The sequence below is a fragment of the Nelusetta ayraudi genome, unplaced genomic scaffold (genome assembly GCF_046127955.1).
Source record: "Nelusetta ayraudi isolate G7.1 ecotype Tasmania unplaced genomic scaffold, CSIRO-AGI_Nayr_v1 ptg000031l, whole genome shotgun sequence".
NCBI classification, from domain to species: domain Eukaryota; kingdom Metazoa; phylum Chordata; class Actinopteri; order Tetraodontiformes; family Monacanthidae; genus Nelusetta; species Nelusetta ayraudi.
The window spans coordinates 5,932,900-5,953,558 of record NW_027466081.1 but is presented as its reverse complement, the minus strand read 5'-3'; the positions used below and the strand labels follow the sequence as shown (position 1 = coordinate 5,953,558).

Below are 20,659 nucleotides of genomic sequence, written 5' to 3'. Positions count from 1 at the left end.
CCGTTTAAAGCTTTGAAACGTGGCTCATCTCTTCCGCGCGATTGCTTGGCGGTAAGCCTCAACTTTGCACGCACCATAAATAGAGCGACTTGACTGACAGCCCGCAAATGATCACCCTCTATTCAGCCCCGTCCCTTTAGGTTCACCTATTGCCTTTCTGGGGCTGAGATAATAGCGCGGTGACTGGCATGCTGTCAAGCGATAGCAGCCACGTCACACCGGGGGCTATATGACTGCTGCACTCGGCCCCATCATCTCCAGATCAAAGCGGGAGAGGCTGCACAAAGAGATGAAAACTCTTCCCCCGACAGTGGGGAGGAGTTTCCTTTAAAAACATGCACGCTTGTTTCCAATTTACCTGTGGCTTTTTTCTTTTTTTTTTATTTCTCAGGGCCATTATTCCACAGCTCAGACTCGAGCAGGTGCTGTGATCTGAGGCCAGGCAGTGACATTTTGCAGCGGACATAAAAGTGCACGGCTCTATAAATCCGGGGGCTCCAGGGTTATGAGGCGGGAAGGGGGAGAGCAAACTCAGGGCCAAGGGCCAGACACGCGGCAGTCACCAGCCGAAAAAAGGCCCTGCCAGCTGGCCCGGCTCCCTCGGGGTTCCCGGTGCTCTGTCGCCGCTGATAAGAGAAAATGGGATTTCCGCTGGCCGCCGCTCAGCTGACGGCCTGCCTGAGATGTAAAAACAAACGATGGCGAGCAACAGACGGCCAGATTGGTTTAGAGGAGGAGAAGAAGAAGAAGAAAAATGAGATGGAGGAAGCGTCTCGTTTATTTTTTTTTAACAAACGGCTCTCCGTTTATTAAAATGTCACTTTTATTTTACCGTCTTTTGCCTCATTTATCTTCCCAATTCAGAAACGCAGAGAAGGGGTTGTGAGCCTTCAAAGCTTTTTTTTTATTGTGTTTTTTCAGGCACCTGCGTATGTGGAGAGTGCAACTGCTACGACGTGGATCCATCCGGCGACTGGGGCGACATCCACGGGGACGCCTGCGAGTGCGACGAGAGGAACTGCCACGCAACCTACGACCGCTACACGGATGACTTCTGCTCGGGTAAACGCTACGAATTTGGCCTGCTAGCTTAGCATCGCGCCTGGTAATCCGGGGAAACGCTACATCAGATACACGGAGGACATCCGTTAAACCAGAAGCAGTCAGTCATAAATGGATGAGCAAATTAAATAGTCCCACTGTTAACTGAATCAGACTTGTTTCCTGTTCATTGGCCACGCTAATTAGCTTATGGCTAATTTTGCCTTTCGCCTCGGCAGGTACAAATAAAGCTTTTGCTGACTTTACCTCAAAGAAACTCTAGGATGATTGTCCCATTTTTCTTTCAACAATAATTTAAAAAAGGGATTGCTGTACCTTTTTTTTATTTTTTTATTATGATTTAGAAAAAACATAAATGATCAGAGCTGCTAGCATTTAGCCAACACAAAAAAATCTGTTAAATAAATAAGGAAAATCTTCCTCTTTGCTCTTTCACTCCCTGCTCTGTCTGCCTCCATGTGCACATCTTCCGCTTGGTTTGACTCTCCTGCTCTTCGCGTATCTTCCTGTTTTCTCTGCAGGTCACGGCCAGTGTAACTGTGGCAGGTGTGACTGCAAGGAGGGCTGGGCCGGGAAGAAGTGCGAGCATCCTTTGTCCTGCGCCCTGTCTCTGGAGAGCAGCACGAGGAAGTGTCGCGGAACGTCCAATTTGCCCTGCTTCGGACGAGGTAGCCAGTCTTTCCGATCCACTTGTTTGTTGCCATGGTTACCGCAGCAGGCCTCCACTTTGTCTTCTCCCCTCTCGATGCATAAGCGCCAACTTCCTGCATTTCTCACATCTTAAATCCATCCCCAAGACCAGATCAAATGTGTCTGAGGTAAAGTCTGAACTAACAAGCAGCCACGCAGTGTGGCGCACTTACGTAAAGGAAGCTGTTATGTCATAAGAGGTTGGGTCAAAAGAGGAAGTTGTGCCGCTGTTAGTAGTTATCTAACAAAAGTTTTAGCGCATTTCCCCCGAACAACTTGAAGGAACTTCATAAAAGAGCCGTGGAGTCATTGCTGATGCTTCCACAACTTATAAAACTCGGCACAGCGCTCTCTTAAACGACTCCCACCAGGACAACGGGCTGCTGATTTTCTATATTTAGAAGTCCAATGTGGGACATTTTATGGGATCTGTCATCATAAAGTCTAATAAAAAGGCTACATGCATGTTATTTTGTGTGTAATTTTACATCACAGCTGGTAGAAGAAAGAGATGAAATAAATGCTGTATTCACATGGAGTACAGCTACCCAAAAGTTATACAGAAAGTTCCAAAGTCAAAATATTTAAACTTTTGTCGTTCACCAGCCATGGAATTCTCAAACAGATGTGGTGTAGCCCCAAACAACATTCTTGTTGCTGCTGTGAATACAGCAGCAACAAATATTGCGTAACCAGACCTTAGAAGCATATAAAGAGAACACACATTGTAGTTGGAGGTTAGGTATTTGGAGGGAATTTAACATAAGGTCCTTTTTACAATGTGATATCAAGAGAAAAAATGTTATGGCTATCGTCTACATAAATAAGGGATTACCAAAAACACTGTTTTCATGATGCTTTCCTACCACTAGATGTTAATGGATGTGGATGACATACCAGTAAGTCCCTTACTTTGTCCCAAAAGGAAAGGTGACACCAGTCTTGCCTGTCCAGATAACTCAGCAATGTTTCCCACTGTGTTCACACTGGAAGGGGAACAACAGAGTTGATTATTTGAATTATGATGGTGTTTAACGATCAAGGAAAGCATTTGGTGTTTCTTCTGCAAAGGCATTTGTAGCAAATGTGAAGAGCCAAAACTAGTGGACAAATGCGGGCATGCAATGGGAAAATTTGACGCTAGATTCATATGGGCAAGATTTGATTAGTCCTTAATAGATTACTTGATTGATTAGCGAATGGTGTCAGTCAGAAATTTGGCATAGCTGTGGATGGAGATCAGTTTATTTTGCCGCAGTTTGCATTGGCCGTACTGGTTGGTTAAGATATTACTTTGTCTTAAATTCTGCCATCTGAGGTGGCTTGGGACTGGTTTTCGGATGCCGCCCCCGGAAGGTGTTTTGGACACCAGGAGGATGCGTAGGTAGGTAGACCCAGGACTCACTGCAGGGACAGTGTCTCTCATCTGGCCTGGGTTCCCCTCCTACATCTCGGGCTCCCCCCCGGCAGAGCTGGAGGAAGTGTTCAGGGAGAGCAAAGTTTGTATAGGAAACTGACAGACTGAATGACTATTTTGTCACATTGCAACAAAAGGGCCATTCATGGATTGTCAGAGGTCCGACAACAATGTTGAGTCTAAAAAGAAAAATTTGTTTTCACGTCTAATACGGGCCCATGCGCTCGCACATAAAAGTGTTAAATGTGTGCTATTATGTGCCTGGCTGGTTTCAAAGGGCCGTGCTCGCACGCCACAGCGTAGGCTGAGCCTCCAACAGCTCTCTCCTCAGAACACAACTGTGGGTCGATGTGTCGAGATTTATTGCAGCGCACTGTTTGCTTCATTAGTGGCCCTTCTGGACGGAGGAAGCTTGTTTTCTCAGGGTCGCCAAACATAAAGCTTAGTGCTGATATCAGATTCAGAGACAGAGGAGACGCTGGTATACATTCGCTCTACTGTCTTATGAGTCAGACGATTGAGTCTGCTGACAGAGTGCTGAAAGTGAAACAACAGATGCATTTAACAACAGGATGGAGTTTATTATTATTCAATTTGGCACAAGAAGTTCCAAGGCAGCATCCGAATGGGGAATAAAAGGGATTGAAGCGACTTTGACAGTGGTGAACATAGTTGTTGGTGCCACATGGGCGGACTGAGTCTTTCACACACTGCTGCTCATCTGCTGGGATTTCCCCAACATCACATCCATCTCTAGAGTTTACAAGAGGATGGTCCCAGAAGGAGGAAAATATCCATTGAGCTGCAGCTGTGAGGTGGGAGGGGGGGGGGGGGGGATGCCCCCTTGATGTCAGGGGTCAGGGGTCAGAATGGCCAGACTGGTTTGACACCAAAGAAAGGTAAAAAGAAGTCAAAGAACGAGTGGTTACAAGGGAGGTAGATGGAAGAGCATCCCTGAGGGAAGAACACATCCAACCTTGAAGCTGTGCACATATATGTACTAACTGAAGCCCTAACCTGTTACTAACTCACTTACTAACTGACTGACTGAAATAACATTTCACTGACTTAATTTCAAAATCTTTCAATCCTAACAAAAACAAAACTAATGGCCAATTAGCCATTATTTCTTTTCCATGAAAGCAGAGGCTTCCCATCCGGTGAGAAGGGAGCTTCCTAATTAAAATTCCACCTGATGAGAGCTTACTCAGCACCGGAATTGCCTGACACCTTTGTTCAATTGGGAGTGAAAAAATGTGGTATGTGCAGCGTCTGCGCTCGCCGCTAACAATGTGCGCGGATGGCGCGACACTGCCCGTCCTTTGACGGACAGTCCGCATTGTTCGGCAGCATTGCCCCCAAGGGGCCGTTTCCAACAAGATTAATTATGAAGTAGCTGCGCAGCGCACAGGCAGGTCTATCGGGCGTGTCTCTTTGTACCGGTTGCGTTGCGTCGACGCAGCGGCCTTCATCAATCAGCTTCACAAACCCGCGCTGACCAATTGTTCATTGCGCAAGTTCACTTTTGTCGTGCCCATCCTGGAAGATGAGGCGGCGGCACAAAGGCGCAGCAGAACCCCCTGCACCTTTGTGCCAAGTGATTCAGCTTAATAATGTAGGTGGCTGTGAGCAATGCGGCGAGCAACGAGCTTGTTTGCTCTCGGCGCTCTGCGAGTTTATCAAGGGTTAATGTGGAACATTGATTTCCTGTTTCATTTGAGCGTGGGGGAAGCCGCTGTGAAATCCTCAGCCCTTCAGCCGCCGCCACACTCCAAAATAAAAATAGAGCACACGCGGACCGTTGGCCGCCATGCAGCTGCCATGGAGACGACTTCATCGAGTCGACAGGGGGCGGCGACGGAACAATGACAGCGGTATTGTAAACACTCACGTAGATGAAGCTTCGGAGTCAGCCGAGAGCCCCGGCTCTCTAAATAGAAGCAATTTGTTGCCTTTGTATGTAAGAGCTTTTCATTAGGTACCGTGGTCTTTTTTTCCAAAAAAAGAAAAAAAATAAACCAAAAAAAAACACCATTTCCAAACTAATTTCCAATGTCACAATAACACGGGCAGTGCATGCAGAGAATTCCTGGACTCATAATAAAACAGCAAAGAGCAAAAGATTAACTTGTGCTGGGAGAGTTAATTAGCTTTAATTCCTGCAGCAGTTCCTTTAAATTATTTCCAATCGCTGCAACATAATTGAACCTTAAATTACTGTGAGCCATAGGACAATTCATGGCGTCCATAAATTTCTCCTTGTAGAAATTGCATTTCCTACTTCTTTTGCCATTCTGGTCCACTCAGCGACTTTGTAAAGGGGTGTTTTCAACGCAGCCTGATAGAGTTTCCGAGACTTCACTGCTGACAACAACACGTGTCAGCAGCCCGTCAGTGAACTCTCCGGAAAATATTCAAATTCAAATTCTTTCTAAGCTCCACCCGCCGGAAAATGAGAAAGCACCGCTGTAAATCAACCCCTTGTGATGTCACAAAGGGCACCGAGACCTCTTCCAGCTTAGTTAGGACCCTGCTTCTGCCCCCTGAAGGCTGTTTAACATGTAACCCACGTAAATGAGATGAAAAAAATTCCAACCGGCGACGGCGCGAATGCGCTCTTATCAACCAAAAGGTTCACACGGAGCCGCGCAATTTCTCTCAGGAAAGTAATGGATTCAAACATCATCCGGAGATGATGAGCTTGTCCGCAGCCTCCTCACCGGGAGAAATATGAGGACGCCCTGGGTTGATCGGATGAGGTGTTTATCGTTGAGCTCAGATACTGAATACTACATTAAAAGTCATCACGCACAGAGTGGAATCGTATAAAACCGACAAACTGACAAATAACGCGGTACAACGTCGTCGGGTAATTTATGAGCAGTGTACTGCGGCCTAGTAATCAATACTCGCTTATTTCGCGTCAGCTAAACCTGTGATGCCACTGTCGTCTTACTACCAGTCTTTCACTTTGCTGTCAGCTGCATTTCCATTACCCCTAGAATTGCGCAAAAACCTAAATATCGCAATGAAAAACTGGGAATGGAAACACCTACATTTCGAAAAACCTCTCAAATATGGCTAAAAGTTTTTCACGCTCTCATGAGGTGGTTTTTCAGACGTATCGATAGAGAGGCATATCGCAAAAGTGTCATGGAAACACTTTTTTCGCATTTACCCGCTATCGAACGTGACGTATGGGGGTCATGTGACCAGTTCACTTCAAGTGAAAATGGCGCGTTATGTTTGGACGAAGGAGGAGACAGAATATTTTTCAAAGAGAAAAAAATTAACAACCATTCTTGACTGCAAACAAACGTAAACAAACAATTGCAAACGTAATTCTCGTGAATCTCGCGGGACGAGGTGTTACGAGAGTTACGTCCCGCGAGACGAGGTGTTACGAGAATTACGGCTTATGCGCTTCGCACCATTCACTGGAAACACCTGCAAATCGCAATCGCTCTTTGTCGAAATTTTAGAAATATCGCTTTTATTTTGCGAAAGACTGTGATGGAAATGCAGCTATTGTGACCGTGGCGTCTTTTGTCAAACAAGAGCAAGCGAGAAGAAACACAGGTGACGAGCGGGCCCGTCATTGTTGTCATGGTGGTGTGATGTAACCTCCTTTTCACACAACATCACTGGTTAAAGCCGACGATTGGAAAACAAAATCAAAAAACCTCACCTTTTCCCCCGTGTCATTGTCATCATGTCTGTGTGAAAGAAAAATAATAACGTGAAAATTAAGTGCACAAAAAGGCCAATAGGTTTAGAAGCATTTTTGGTTGTGGGCTGTTAACAGAGGGCTAAATATCCCATACAACCTCTTAAATGGTGGACGAACAACGAATATGTGAAAACGGGCAGAACGTTGGAGATTTAATCACGAAATAAAACACGAAAAACAGCTGCGTACTCTGAAATGTTTTACCACCTTCTTTGTGGACACCAAAGCATGTAAAGGGGTGAGAGAAAGGAGCGAGGGGCACCAAAAAGAAATGTCTACCAGGAGCACGATCCAGGGAGACAGGAACCCGGGTGGGAGAGCTCGGAGGGAGAGCGGGAGAGAAACTGAAGGAGACAGACGTAGAAAATCACTTAGGCACGGATGAGCGCGGCTGCCGGGAGACGGCAGCTTGAGCGGAAAAGCCTTGAAATTTGAAACAGCGGCTTCTGAGCTTTTTCCTCCCTGAGAGGTGGAGGCGAGGCGCCCGTGGACGGCGCATTCTTTATGCGGCGGTATTTCCTCAAGGAAACACCTGCTTTCATCATCTTTCTGCTGATTCTCGGGATTCCAGCCTTTCAAGCCGCGAGTGGATATTAACCACCGCGTGTCTGGCGGTACCCGGTGGCCACTGCAACAGCGGAGAAGGGAACAATCAGCGGGCGAAATTCCGGCTCTGAGCGGACTCACGCCGCTGTATGTAAATATTGGCATTTCACGCCGCGAAGAGCAAGGCTGCGGAGACGTGGGCAACCCTTACACCGGGGTTATTGTGAGGGTTTTAACTTTTTTTTTTTTTCTTCTTCTTTTTCTTCTTCCCACAAAAACTGATGAATAAATCAAGTCAAGGAGGAGGACGGGCTGATGTAAAGCTCTGGGGGATGGTGTAGGCACAGGTCAGAGATGAACATGTCTGAGTTTCTTTGATCCCTCGCACGCTGCGCGTCACGTTAAGATGCACTGGCCCGAGCGAAGGCTCGATGCAGCCGTCACCACGCGGAGCACCGAGTGAGTCCATGTTGAAAACAAAGATGCGGGGCAAAATGACATTAAATGCAAAATTAAGTGTGTAATTTGTGCGCTCCATCGTCCATTGTCCATTGTTTACTCTTAAATGCGCCACTTCAGAGGGGAAAAGAAACACAACGCTTAACCCGATGTTTGGAGCAACCAGCAAAAAACAGTAGCCGCTTGGTTCTGGCATCCTGCTTAGACTGATGCTTTGTTGATGCTTCCACCTGTTTGGAAAGCGACAGAAACAAGGCAGTCTCTTTGTGACATCACAATGAACGCATTTCCAGAACTGCGTGTGTTTTGCCGCACAGTTTTTGGAGAGGGGAGTTAAGCACCCGAAGAAAAAGATGGACTGTGCGGTGAGAGCCGAGAGACGCATATAATTGTTGGAAAACATGGGTAGAAGAAGTTTTGCATAACTTAAATGTTCAGGGAGTTTTTTGGACAGTCAACCAAACTTTCCTCTTTTTCTTGAAAGAAATGATAGAATTACAAATTTTGTACTTTTGCCCGTAATTTCGAAGCACTTTGATGCGAGGAGCATTTCTGTGATTACCCAGCCAGCAGAGTGCTGAGCTTTTCTTTTGCTCTTTTTGGTTGTTTTTTTTTTTTTTACACAATTTTTAAAAAATGTGCATGTATTTCCACTTGTTTCAGAGCCTCTCAGCCAAATTGAGTTTAAGCTGACACGGCGTAGGAGTGAGGGTCACACTTGTGCATCCACTTGGACTGGGGTGGATTTGGTTAGGACGGCATTTAAATAAACATCAACTGAGGTGTCTGCTGTGAAATGATTCACCGTGGACTGTTCACACGTCCCAGCATTTTAGAAAGAGCACGTTTCCAGAAATGTGCCTATCTGTGGTTCCAAGTTCACAAACCCTTCTTCTTGGATTCTTCAATGTTAGCTTTTGCAGCTGCCAGCCACATCTGTATCCCTTCTCCAAACAAACTGTTGTGTTTGGAAAAGCGGCTCCAGCTCCTCCTCCTTCCATGACCGAGCGCCTTATCATCAGCCACTCATCCTTTCGCCGGAATGATTTTTCACAGTGCACGCCCGTCGCGTCAAAACGGCCTGGAAAAACGACGAAAATCGCCTCCTCGGCATTTTCCGCACGCGCGCCTTCCCCTCCAGCCAAAACGTGTCAGACCAAAGTCGACTGACGCGACGGGGAATTCTTTTTCACCTCAGACGGAATGAAAAATTAAACATCGGCGGTGGGGCGAGAGGTGAGGCAAAACACACACCAGCCTCACTGGTGGTGACTGTTTGACAAGCGGAGAGATAATCAATAAGGCAGGGGTGTTGTGACATCACCAGTTGCCGGGGCAACCCAGTCCCCAGAGCAGATGGTAATATGATGTATGAGGAAGGGTGTTTGTGTGCCGCGAGAGCGGGCGGCGCGGCCACAACGAGTGACATGGGCAACGCATGTCGATGACGTTGTCGGCCTCGAGGGCGCCGTCCTATTAGCTCGCGCTCCGCTCGATTTATTGCTCCATTTGCTGTTTAGTGACTCATCTGGAGACGAACGCGGTCACATGCGCGGGTGCGTGTTTGTTGACGAGGGGATCAAATGCTTCCTGTGACAGTCACAAACAACGGAAGCCCTTTGAGGAAATGGGAAATGGCCATTACGGCTAAATAGGAAGAGGGATAAAAAAAAAGAAGAAGGGATGTTTGGTTTTATGATTTCTGACCCTATGTCTTATTAATCAGTGTATATACTTTGTTTATTGCAGAACGCTTTGTCCTTCCTCGGGCTAATTAGCAGAATATCGATTTTCGAATGAACTCACGTCGGACTGCGAGGCGTTCAAAACTTCGCCACAGAAAAGCACCAAATTCTGAATCACAGGCACCTCACAAACATCCGTCTTATCCATCCTTCTGCTCTCAAATTATGGCGCTGAACAGGAGCCAGGGAAGACTTTTGCAGAAAGTTTTAGATGAGCAGTGAGTAAATGAGACATACAGTACAGACCGGAAACTGAATTCAACCAAAAATATTGTCACCATCTTCTGATTTCTGGCCTGAAAGTGATCACGATTAGCGAGGCAGGTTCTTGCGTTTTTTTACCAAGATAATTTCAAAGATTTAACAGACCGAAAGCGTGATGAATGAACAACACAAAAAGGCAAAAAAGTTCCCCAAAGAGGACAACAATGATCCACGAGAGAAGAATATCTTGGCCCTTTCTATTCTAAGATCTTTCCCTCAATACTAATTTCACTCAGCTACAAAGTTGGATGAAGCTTTAGAACAAAAAAGGACAGAGTTGAAATGTAGCACAGCTGGCTCTGGATGTGTTTTAGGACATCGTTGGGCCAGTTTGCAAGGTTTGGTACACTCATTCGTCATCCCTCAATTGATGCCAAGAGATAATGAGCATGGAGACCACGGCTGTTGATGCTGGGATTGATGTAAAATCTATCCTGCAACAACAATCGAGACTGATTGATGCACCAGGTTGGTGGCTCAGATACGGCCCTATATTTGGATTCTGTTTGAAAATGGTCATGTTCAGCCAACCGCTTGATTTGTTTGCGCAAATAATTCAAGGAGGAATGTTCGGGTTGAGTGTACTTTTCTCCTCCTCAATCTCCGGGATGGTGATGTGAATTGAAAAATGTCCCCCAAAAAATCTCCATTGAGATTCAGGTGAGAGAGGTAAATGGGTGAAATATCCCTTTTAATAATGACATTTGACATAAATATCAGCACTTCGCACAAGCCGCGTTTCAATTACCCGTAGAATTGTGCAAAACTTAAATATCGCAATTAAAAAAAACTGGTAACGGAGACACCAACTTTGAAAACCTCTCAAATATCACCAAAAGGCCCTCATGAGGTGGTTTTTCAGACGTATCGATATAGAGGCATATTACAAAAGTGTCATGGAAACACTTTTTTCGCGTTTACACGTCACTGGACGAGACGTACGTCATCAACGTGAGCAGAATGGCGCGTTATGTCTGAACGGAGGAGTAAATTGTACATTTTTTACAAGTAATCAAAGAGAAAAATATAACAACCAACAGCAGTAGTGACAACTGATATAGCTGCTCCAAAGTGCAAAATGTTACGTACCTCCATTCTCCTCCTCCATTCAATGGAAACACCTGCAAATCACAATTGTACTTTGTCGAAATTTTAGAAATATTGCAATATCCAGCAATATTTATTTTGCGAAAAACCGAAATGGAAACCCAGCTACTGACATATCGCTTAATTTTAAGGGTAAAATTCCTCACAAGAATGTTTACTCAAGTGTAACCTGATTCCCACGTGTTATATACATTAAGAGCAGGAAGTAATTCATTGTGAGGTGAAAACGAAGCAAGCAATGAGTCGGGATAAATATTTATCGAGCAAAGAAAAACTGCCCGCCAATTATCTTAGTGCGTCGGACACACAGGGAATTCACGCCGCCCCGAGCGGCCCGGCAAACGGATCAGTGAGCAGGGATGCACTTCACCTTGGGGTCAGGGGTCAACGAACATTATGTTTTTATAATGAGCTTTGCCAGTAGCGGCTCACAGTCCCCCGAGGCGGCGACGGCAACGGCTGACTGAAGCAGCATCTTCAGGTGAACCTGGGTGCCTTTGCCTGCGCCAGCGTCTGCTCGAATGAGTGATTTACATACGAGATCACCCCCCTGCCACCTCCTCCACCACCTCCCGCGTGGCCGCCGGCGCTGTTGCCGGGCGGAATACGTTTAGAAATCAGTCGCTTACACGCGTTGACAAATGGGATTAAAACGACCCCGGCGCAGCATCCTGCCGATCAAACGCAGCTCCGAACTCTTTGAAAGACTGGCGCTCGGTTTGTGAGAAGACATGATGTTTTTGCTTTATGCTTTTTCTCTTTTTTAGGTCAGTGCCTGTGTGGGCAGTGTACCTGTCACCCACCGGGGGACAGCCGCATCCACGGCAAGAACTGCGAGTGTGACGACCGCCAGTGCGAGGACATTAGCGGGGAAGTCTGCGGAGGTAACACGAACGCACAAAGACAGCATTTTTAAAACTGCCACCGAGTGCATAAAAGGAAATCAGGCTTTCTTCCTTCAGCTTGAAGATAAGCCACAGTGACTTCAATGCAATCCTTTGGGGGCAACTAGGACCATTAGTTTGTTTAAAAGACAGAAATGTTTAAAAGTCACACTTTTTGTCAGAAAAAACCCCAAAACAAAACAAATGTACAGTTCAGCCAGCTAAATTTGTTTCTTTTTTCAAAGTTTCAGCACTTTAAGAACCTCACATTTGAAACAAATCATTCAAAGGTCAAATATTAGATTACTTTCCACTTCTTTGCACCCTTGACTTGAATGTAGCAGATTCACACCATTAATTCTCCCAATACATCTACTAATTTATAAATAAGAAAATAGCACATATAGCCCAAGTTAAGAATATGATACTTTGTTAGAGCACTCACCTTGTCATCGTTGACCTACAAAGGTATCGTTCTCTTTTGTGACATCACTAGGGAGCAATTCTCAAAATGTGTTTTCGGAACACTTTTTCTGATAAGTGGAGCAAACAAAAGAAATATTGTGAGCATTTCTAGGCAGTTCACAGGATAGAGACAGCAGGCAAAAGTTGCAAATCATTGGGAATTTTGCATGCCATTAAAAGGTTAATTAAAATGTGGACTTACTATTAAGGCGGACGCACATGCTTGCCTCTTCTCAGCATCAATTTATCACACAGCAAACTGCATCCACTTCCAGCGCGTGTACACACACACACACACGCACACACACACACGCTGCTCAACTGCTTTGAAACTATGCCAAGAGCAGACGCTGAATTCAAAGATCAATACGGTGTGATCCTATCTGCTCTCTTTGATATCCGCAGGCACAACAGTCCAAAACCCTTGAGTTGAATTTGTGAGAAATTGCTCCAAGGCCTTTGAAGCCTCCGTTTGACACTGAGGGAAGTTTGTGCTCTTAATTCGAGCCATTTTGGCACAGCCGCCGCATCGGACACGAAGCACGGCAACATTGGAGGCTTGATTGGAATTGATATTTCCCTTTGTTGCTGCTGCTCCTGTCAAGAAGGGGGTGATGGGATGGGGGATGCCAGATCAAGGATCTGCTAGATCTACAGGGCTTTCAAAAGAAAGGGATAGATAAAGGGATATTTAACTTTCCAACAATTCCTGGTTAATTTGTGAGTCCACTTGGACTCGTGAGAACACTTCAGGCAGTTTTCGAATCACTTTCTTTAGTATTTACACTTTTGCATTTTAAATATAAAGTGCTCCCCTCTACCCCCATAAAGACCCATTCAACTTTAAACTTCCCATTTAAAGACTCATCTCTGAAGCATGTCCATCTTTCACTTGATAAGTCCTCCTAATACCTGAGGGGTTCGTCTTAATGTGGCCCTTCATTGACACTTCAATTGTATTGAATTATATGAAATCATTTACTTCAATTACATTTAATCACAGTCGATTTCTCACTTCAGTTATTACTCAGTTACATTGAATTACAATGGATTACATTGAATTGATTTCAATTACATTAAGTCACATCGATTTACTACATTCATTTACATTGAATTTCTTCAATTACTTTCAGTTACTTTGAATTATTTTTAACTAAATTAGATCACATCAAATTACTAAATCAATTTAAATTTAATTACTTTCAATTCCATTTTATTTGCATTCAATTATTTCCTAACTACATTCAGTTGCATTCAATTACATTGAATTACTTCAAATTACACTGATTTACTTACATCAATTACTTTAAATTATGTTCAATAAACGCACATTTTGTCGTTTATGCCCGATGTATGGTCTCCATGTTTTATCAGCTTTAAACAAAGACTCTGCCCTTTTGTTGCCAGGACATGGTTACTGTTCCTGTGGACGCTGCATCTGCCAAGACGGCTGGTTCGGGAAGGTGTGCCAGTTTCCCAGGTCCTGTGATATGAGCGACGCCCAGAGCAGGGAGCACTGTGAGACTGCTGATGGAGTTGTGTGTAACGGAAAAGGTGAACAAATTGTTTTTGATTGTGCTTTGAAAGCCATTTTTCTTACCAAAACCAGGGTATTCACATTTTCTTCTCATGTAGCACAACCGTGTGCTACATGTGAGCAGCAATGTCACAAATGACTCCCTTGTTTTGGCATTGTTTTTTGGAGTAGAAAGAACACATCTGGAGACTCTCAATGGCTGACTTTAAAGTTGTGACCATTGTTCTTTTGAATTTGGTTAACATTCCTTCCTCAGCCTTCTCAGGACGTTTAGTCTCTGTTGGGATTTCTAGAGAAGCTGGTGGATGTGCTGCCCTTTTCTCCCCTTTATAGAATCAATAATCATCTCCTTAGTCATTTCCACATTTCAGCAGACAGTTAAGCATCACTTTCCTGACACCAGGTCGCCAGTCCTGTTAATGTCTAATGACTGTGGTATTGTCTCAAAAATTTTACAACGTTGGTATTGGTCTTGAAGGCAACACAGCTATGTGTAAAAGAGGGTATCCAACAGTGGACCTAGAACGCAGCCCTGTGGGGTTCCCGAGCCCACAGACTTTGATGCATGACGTTTCCAAGTTTGGCTGTCTGTCAGGAAGTTCAGCACCCAGTTACAGAGGGAGTTGAACGTACGAATGAAATCAATATGCAGATTGAAGATGTCTAAAGATGACAGAGTGGTGCATCTGTTCTGTCCTCTGAGGCCAAAGACCTTGAAACAGGCATAGAACAATTCAGCTCCTGTGGCAGTATTATTTTCCTGTTCCTGGTTCCCGAGCTCCCCTGCCGATAGTGTTTGGAGCATTTTGTGGGAATAATAAAGTGCATATGCTGTTGTAACAGTTCTCCTTTAAAGCAGTCTAGTTTGTGCTGTAAAAGCAGTTCTGAAGAACCAGTTCAGTGTCCTGAGTCAACACTTTGGCAGTCCCATCCGCTGTCGGGGAGCACCACAAAATACAACGACCATTTCCCAGGAATGTCCATTTAATCTGTACAAGGTACTTTCACGCTCCTTTGTCGTTGCCTCAGACCAAACACAAGTGAACAAGACAAGAACGGCTTACATCTATTACTGAACCCAAGAACAGGAAGTCATCTGCCCAGACAGTCACGGGCAATCAGGTGTTTCCCAGTTGTAGCCGATTGCGCGTTCTTCGCATCAGCCGACGCTTTGCCACGACGTACGTACACAGCCATTGACGGCGCAAAAGAGGAACTATGTCGCCTTGGATCCACAGAAATAGACCGACTGCAGCTGGTCTGGTCGGGCCGAGGCGAGCCGGGTGTGAAAATGAAGATGAGCATGTTCATTCTCCACGCTCCACTAAATTCAGATGGCAGGACAATTTCCCCTCAGCTCACCCAGGCCCTCCCCTCCCGCTTCCCTCCGCGACCGCCTTTGCCACTCATGGCAATTTCCTGTAACTCTGATGTATGCTGACAGACAGCGGGGGATATTGAGGACATAGTTGCCGGACCTCTGGCTGTGAGCTTGGAGGGGGAGAAACAACCAGACAGAAGTAGATTTATTTCCCTCCTCCGTCTCCTAATGCCTCATTATCCTGTTGCTGCCCTTTAAAAGGAGAGGAAAAGGCAGCAGAGAGCAAGTTAAAGTGTGGGTGGATTGGTTTCCTGGTGATAAACAACAACAGCAACAACAAAAAAAAGTGGCTGTTCCTCCAGGGGGGATTCACTTCCATCCACGCTGCCGACACCGTTAAACCTTTGTGCGAAGACTTTGCAAGATTTAATGTCGACAGTTTTTTGTTGAGTGCGAAGAGAAACACAACAGGGTGGTGTTAAAAAGTAGCACGCAACTTGCCGGTCAAAGTGCCACTTTGGTTGCATAAGGACTGTGTGGTGTTAATTAACGCCTTTGTGTCTTTGTGTGTGTTCGCAGGTTCCTGTCACTGTGGTCAGTGTATCTGCTCCCCACAAGACTGGTGGGTGTCTGGAGAGTACTGCGAGTGTGATGACAGGCAGTGTGACAAACACGACGGCCTCATCTGCACAGGTAACCTACCTCAGGAAACCCAAAACACCGGAAGCACTTCACCTAAAATGCTGAAATCCGTCTTTGAACAAGCCATCAATCGATAATATCCCGTTAGCACGTAGCAGGTCTGTCATTAGTATCCTGATACAAATATATATTTCCGACACTCCTTTTTGTCACGTCTTTAGTCACACTGTCGCGGCCGTTGAATTGGAAAGTGTATGGATTTCCGGCAGTCATCAAAGATTCATTAGACTGATGGTATTGCCAACTCATGAGACAAAAGAAGACAAAAGTCTGGCGAATTGAAACAATCCGTCTTGGGGGTAAAAAGGGCCGCATGTGGCGAGGAGGAAAGGAATGAAAAGGTTGTATGAAACCCTGGACATACTCTGAGTTTCAAAAAAAAAATTTTTTGTCCGTTAAAAAAAAAATCTTGTCCTGAGGACATGAGATAGAAAAAGTAGCGATGGACAGAAAATAAACTGCCACACATATTGGAACATCCAAAGCAATATTTAAATGTACCCAGACTGAAGTTCGTGTGCAACACATGTGGATGTGTGTATATACAGTATATTAAAAAATGAAGATCAGCAATGTTATATATTGAATAAGAGAACCTACAGCAAACATATAAGATATGTGCCACATGTGGCATGATGGCTCGGCAACAAGGCCCATAAATAGAGAGGAAAGAAAATCACATTTTGTCCCCTTGCTCCTATTGCTGCAATATCACCCCAGCTCTACTGTGCACACCAGTGTAATTCCGGTTTTTAAAGCATTCACGTTGAACAGACTGAATATCAAACGTGACTTATGACAGCACATTAGTCTTTTGGATGTTATCACCGGCGTAAATTTTGCACCATCTGCCTGACGTGATTGGTTCAGTTTGTTGTGAAAAGTCGAGGAGACCAGAGACCAAACACATTTTCACTCTCTTGTCTGCAGGGGCCGCGCTCAACACGCACGACGCGTTTCGAGATATTTTTGCTCCGCGGGGCCCCCGTCAAAAAAAATCTGGACAGCTGTTCGCGAGTGTTTCTCGTAATGACTCCATGGCTCCAAATGTCACCTTTGATGCAATTCAGACGAGCGCCAGTAAATTCCAGATGCAGACGCGCGATGCCGCAAAACTGCGGAAAGTTGGGGAGGGGGTGGGGGCCGGCGAACGAATTCCTGGCAATGTCAAATTATTACCGTCGCCGCCGCACGGAATTCAAAACGAAACAATCCCAGAATATTCAGGATTGAACAGAGGCTCGCGGTGGAGCTGTGCCACCGCTATAATAACGCGTTATTTCGCCAGTAAATGACTCCATATCTCACAGACTGCTCGCTGCTTAATTTCGTGCGCACAGTCTGATCGTTCCACCCACCCGTTCCGCTGTCTGTCTGTCTGTCTACCTGCCTGCCTGCCTGCCTGCCAAACAAAATTCAAAATTCAAACGAGAGTGGATCCGGCCTGATTGCATCTGGTTATCACCATATTTCCCTTCAGAGGTGTTAAAAGCAGCTCCAACAGATTTGCTTCTCGGCAACACTGTTTAAATGAATTTATCGTAGTTGTTCATGTAAAATTACATTAAAAACACGAAAACAAACTAATTCTACTTACAAACGCGTACCTAAAGTGGTGCCAGTTTTGTCGACACTAATAGAAAAAGACAGATTCAACGCTGCATAGGGAGAAACATGCTCCTACATTATTATGGAAAATCTAATTTATTAAATGGTAATCCACAAAAACACCAAAACACAATGAGTAGCCTGCAGTCTCCCTCTCTAGCTGTTTCCACCAAAATAAGTCTCAAGATAAACAAGCTCGCAGTCACATGTATAATATTAACATATTCATGGCCTCAGTCACTTCCTGATATTTAATGAGAAAAAAAAATGGATTGAGCGGATTAACAAGAACCTCAACAATCAACACGACAAACCGCGCGTATGCTGATGTTTCCGTCGTCGAATTCAGCATTGTCTCACTCCAGATGCCACCCTTGTTATTTTCTGCTCACCCCAAATTTTGTCGTTTACCCTCAAGATTTTATCGTCACTTTCACCTCCTCGGAGTGTGAACGAAGGCTGGCAGGAGCCGATCCTCTAGGCGTGGCGCCCTCTGCATGACAGCAAGGGTGAAAAGTGATAAACCTGGAATAAGAAACACACATTCATAACAGCACTCAAAATAGTTTGCATCCTTCTGCTCTCTCATTTTCTCTCTCTATGTATGTATGTGTGTATGCATGTATATGTATATATCCATATGCATACATACATATAAAGTGTACGTATACATATACTTCTACATGTTTAGAAGGAAACAAACACAAGGAACTATATGGGGGAGAGCCGTCTTTGAGTGTTGTCACCAACCTTGGATATGAATCACAGCCCTTTGTGACATCACAATTGTCTCCTTCAGGGAATGGGTCGAATGCGGAGGACAAATTTAGCATCCTACGGGATGTGACAATCACTGGGACTTTAACCTCAAACTTTCCAGGAGCGGAAAAGTAGGATGAACGTTCCTAATTTCCGATGCCTCCATTGACTGGCTGTAGAAAAATGCCTTTTAAAAAGTCATGCGTTTTTTTTGCATAACACGAGGCCTTTAAATGTAACAGTTTCAGTGGAAAAACACAACATGTCCTGGGCAGTCGTCAGCCTGTGGCCCCCGTCCACCTGCCAGCCGAGCGGCACCGGTGGGAAGCCGGGTGTGAAAAGAGGAACCTTGTGAAAGGTCAGGCATGACGGCGTAGCTCTTAATTCACAGCCTCTCTTCTCACGTCTATTCGCAGGGAACGGCTTGTGCAACTGTGGCACCTGTGAGTGCTGGGACGGATGGACGGGGAACGCTTGTGAAATCTGGGTGGGGACCGAGTACTGAGGAGCGGAGTTGGAGGGGAGAGGAAGAGGAGGACAAGGACGAGGAGGAGGAGGAGGAGGAGGAGTTGAAGGCACAGGCTGCCTTGGAGCAACCGCACCAGCAGATGATATTAACATGGATGAAATTCGCCGTATTATAATACTGCATTCATTGTTTTTCTTGTACTGGGTACAAATTGTTTGTATGAAACTGAATGTTGACAATGCAAAACAAACTTTATTTGTTTTCAGAAATATCCTCTCTCACTCTCTCTGTCTCTCTCTCTCTCTCTCTGCATAATTGTTCAAACAGTGTAGGAAAAGCTTACATGTGGCACACTGTCTTTTCAGATTTTGATTTGCCATTCCAATTTACAGTGGACCAGCTTTGCATGACTACTTATCTAAAACAAAGAAAACAGAAGAAGCAAAAACTGCCTATACATCTCTGAAAAACAGTATGTTTAGCCATCTGTTTACAGCCTCCTACAAAAATGCAGGCTTTCCCCCCTTAAATTGATGCCCTAGTAAACCTTCCCCATGTTAGGAAACGGGATCCAAACAAGGTGGCTTCTGAGGGTGGAACCAAAACATGGCATTGAGAGAGGTATCAGTACCCTTTGTGACATCACCGATGGCTGATTTTCCAGAACTGTTCACAGCTTTTGCAAAAGTGGAACAAGCAAAAACAGAAACAGATGGACTTTTGTAATTTCAGACAGACAGGAAGACATATATTATTCTTAGGAACCATAATCAAATTCAAAGTGAATTTTGCACACATGGGTTGTTACATTTAATGTAAAAGGAAATTATACAGTTAGAGATGAGAACATCAGCGAGACTTGCAGAAGAGACGGCATTTTGGTGTAAGATACAATGGTGCAGTTTGAAGTCTAAGTTCCAAACTGGACGGAAAGTTCACTCACGCTTGACACAATTTCAGTTTTAAAGTTTTTATTCGAGTTTTTTTCCTTCTTTTTTTTTTGTTAAATAATAAAACATTAAATGTGCCGCATGACACAACATTTTGCATGGAAAACAATGCGAAGACCTTAATCATACATGGTTACAAACTTTTGTAATAACATGACATAACTCCAATGGGCATACTTGCAATGGTATATATATTTTTTCAAAAATAAATCATTTTCAAACAGTGCCTAGTTCTTCACTGGGGGGCTAAAGGGGTAAGGGGGGGGGTAGATAATCAAAGCGAACAACCTGCCGTGGAGCCCACGCACTGTACTGAAGGTACACAATGGACACTTCTCACCTGACACACTCTAGTAGGGAAACGATGGGAGGACGTACACAGTTCAGTCGTGGCATGCTGGATGCATGTCACTTGAGAAAACGAGGTTGAGGGTGAGAGGGAGTGAGAGCTGCGCTGACGCAGGAGCTCCGTCTCAAAGAGTGATTAGACCAGTTTGAAGTCACAAAGAAATTTCTTATAAATTCTACTTTGGCCTCTTTTTTTTTTTTAGTTTTCATGCTCAAACTAGCCAAACCCCTCAGTTTTTCTTCATCCCATCCAAAAAAACCAGCGGGGGAGGGGAAAAAACTCAAATGACAGGTGCAATAATATACTGCACGCTATATTGCATTAAGTATGTTACTGACATTACAGTACACCTTTATATAAATATCTTAACATGTTGTATTTGTGTATACAACAAACACAAACTGTATAGTGTAGACAAACTCGGTTGCATATATGTATGTAAAATTAGCGGTACATACTAACAGTTCTTGATAGACACGGCCTACTAACATGCAGTTCATCGATGCCATCCTCTCCCCATGCAACAGGTGGGACGGTGGGTGATACCAAATAAGGGTGGTCGGGGGAGGGACTTGGGGGGGGGGGACTACGGACG

The 20,659-nt window shown here is 44.8% G+C and overlaps 1 protein-coding gene across 1 annotated transcript in view; it reads left to right on the top strand.

Moving 5' to 3' along the window:
* The window catches only part of itgbl1 (integrin, beta-like 1), a 35,549-nt gene extending 15,469 nt beyond the window's left edge, over nt 1-20,080 (top strand). The window contains exons 6-11 of the mRNA XM_076031088.1: nt 922-1,062; nt 1,584-1,730; nt 11,788-11,904; nt 13,777-13,923; nt 15,807-15,920; nt 18,713-20,080. Coding sequence (XP_075887203.1) covers nt 922-1,062; nt 1,584-1,730; nt 11,788-11,904; nt 13,777-13,923; nt 15,807-15,920; nt 18,713-18,801 — 755 coding nt within the window. The 3' untranslated portion in view covers nt 18,802-20,080. The remainder of the gene's footprint in view (nt 1-921; nt 1,063-1,583; nt 1,731-11,787; nt 11,905-13,776; nt 13,924-15,806; nt 15,921-18,712) is intronic.
* Nucleotides 20,081-20,659: the final 579 nt, after the last annotated feature.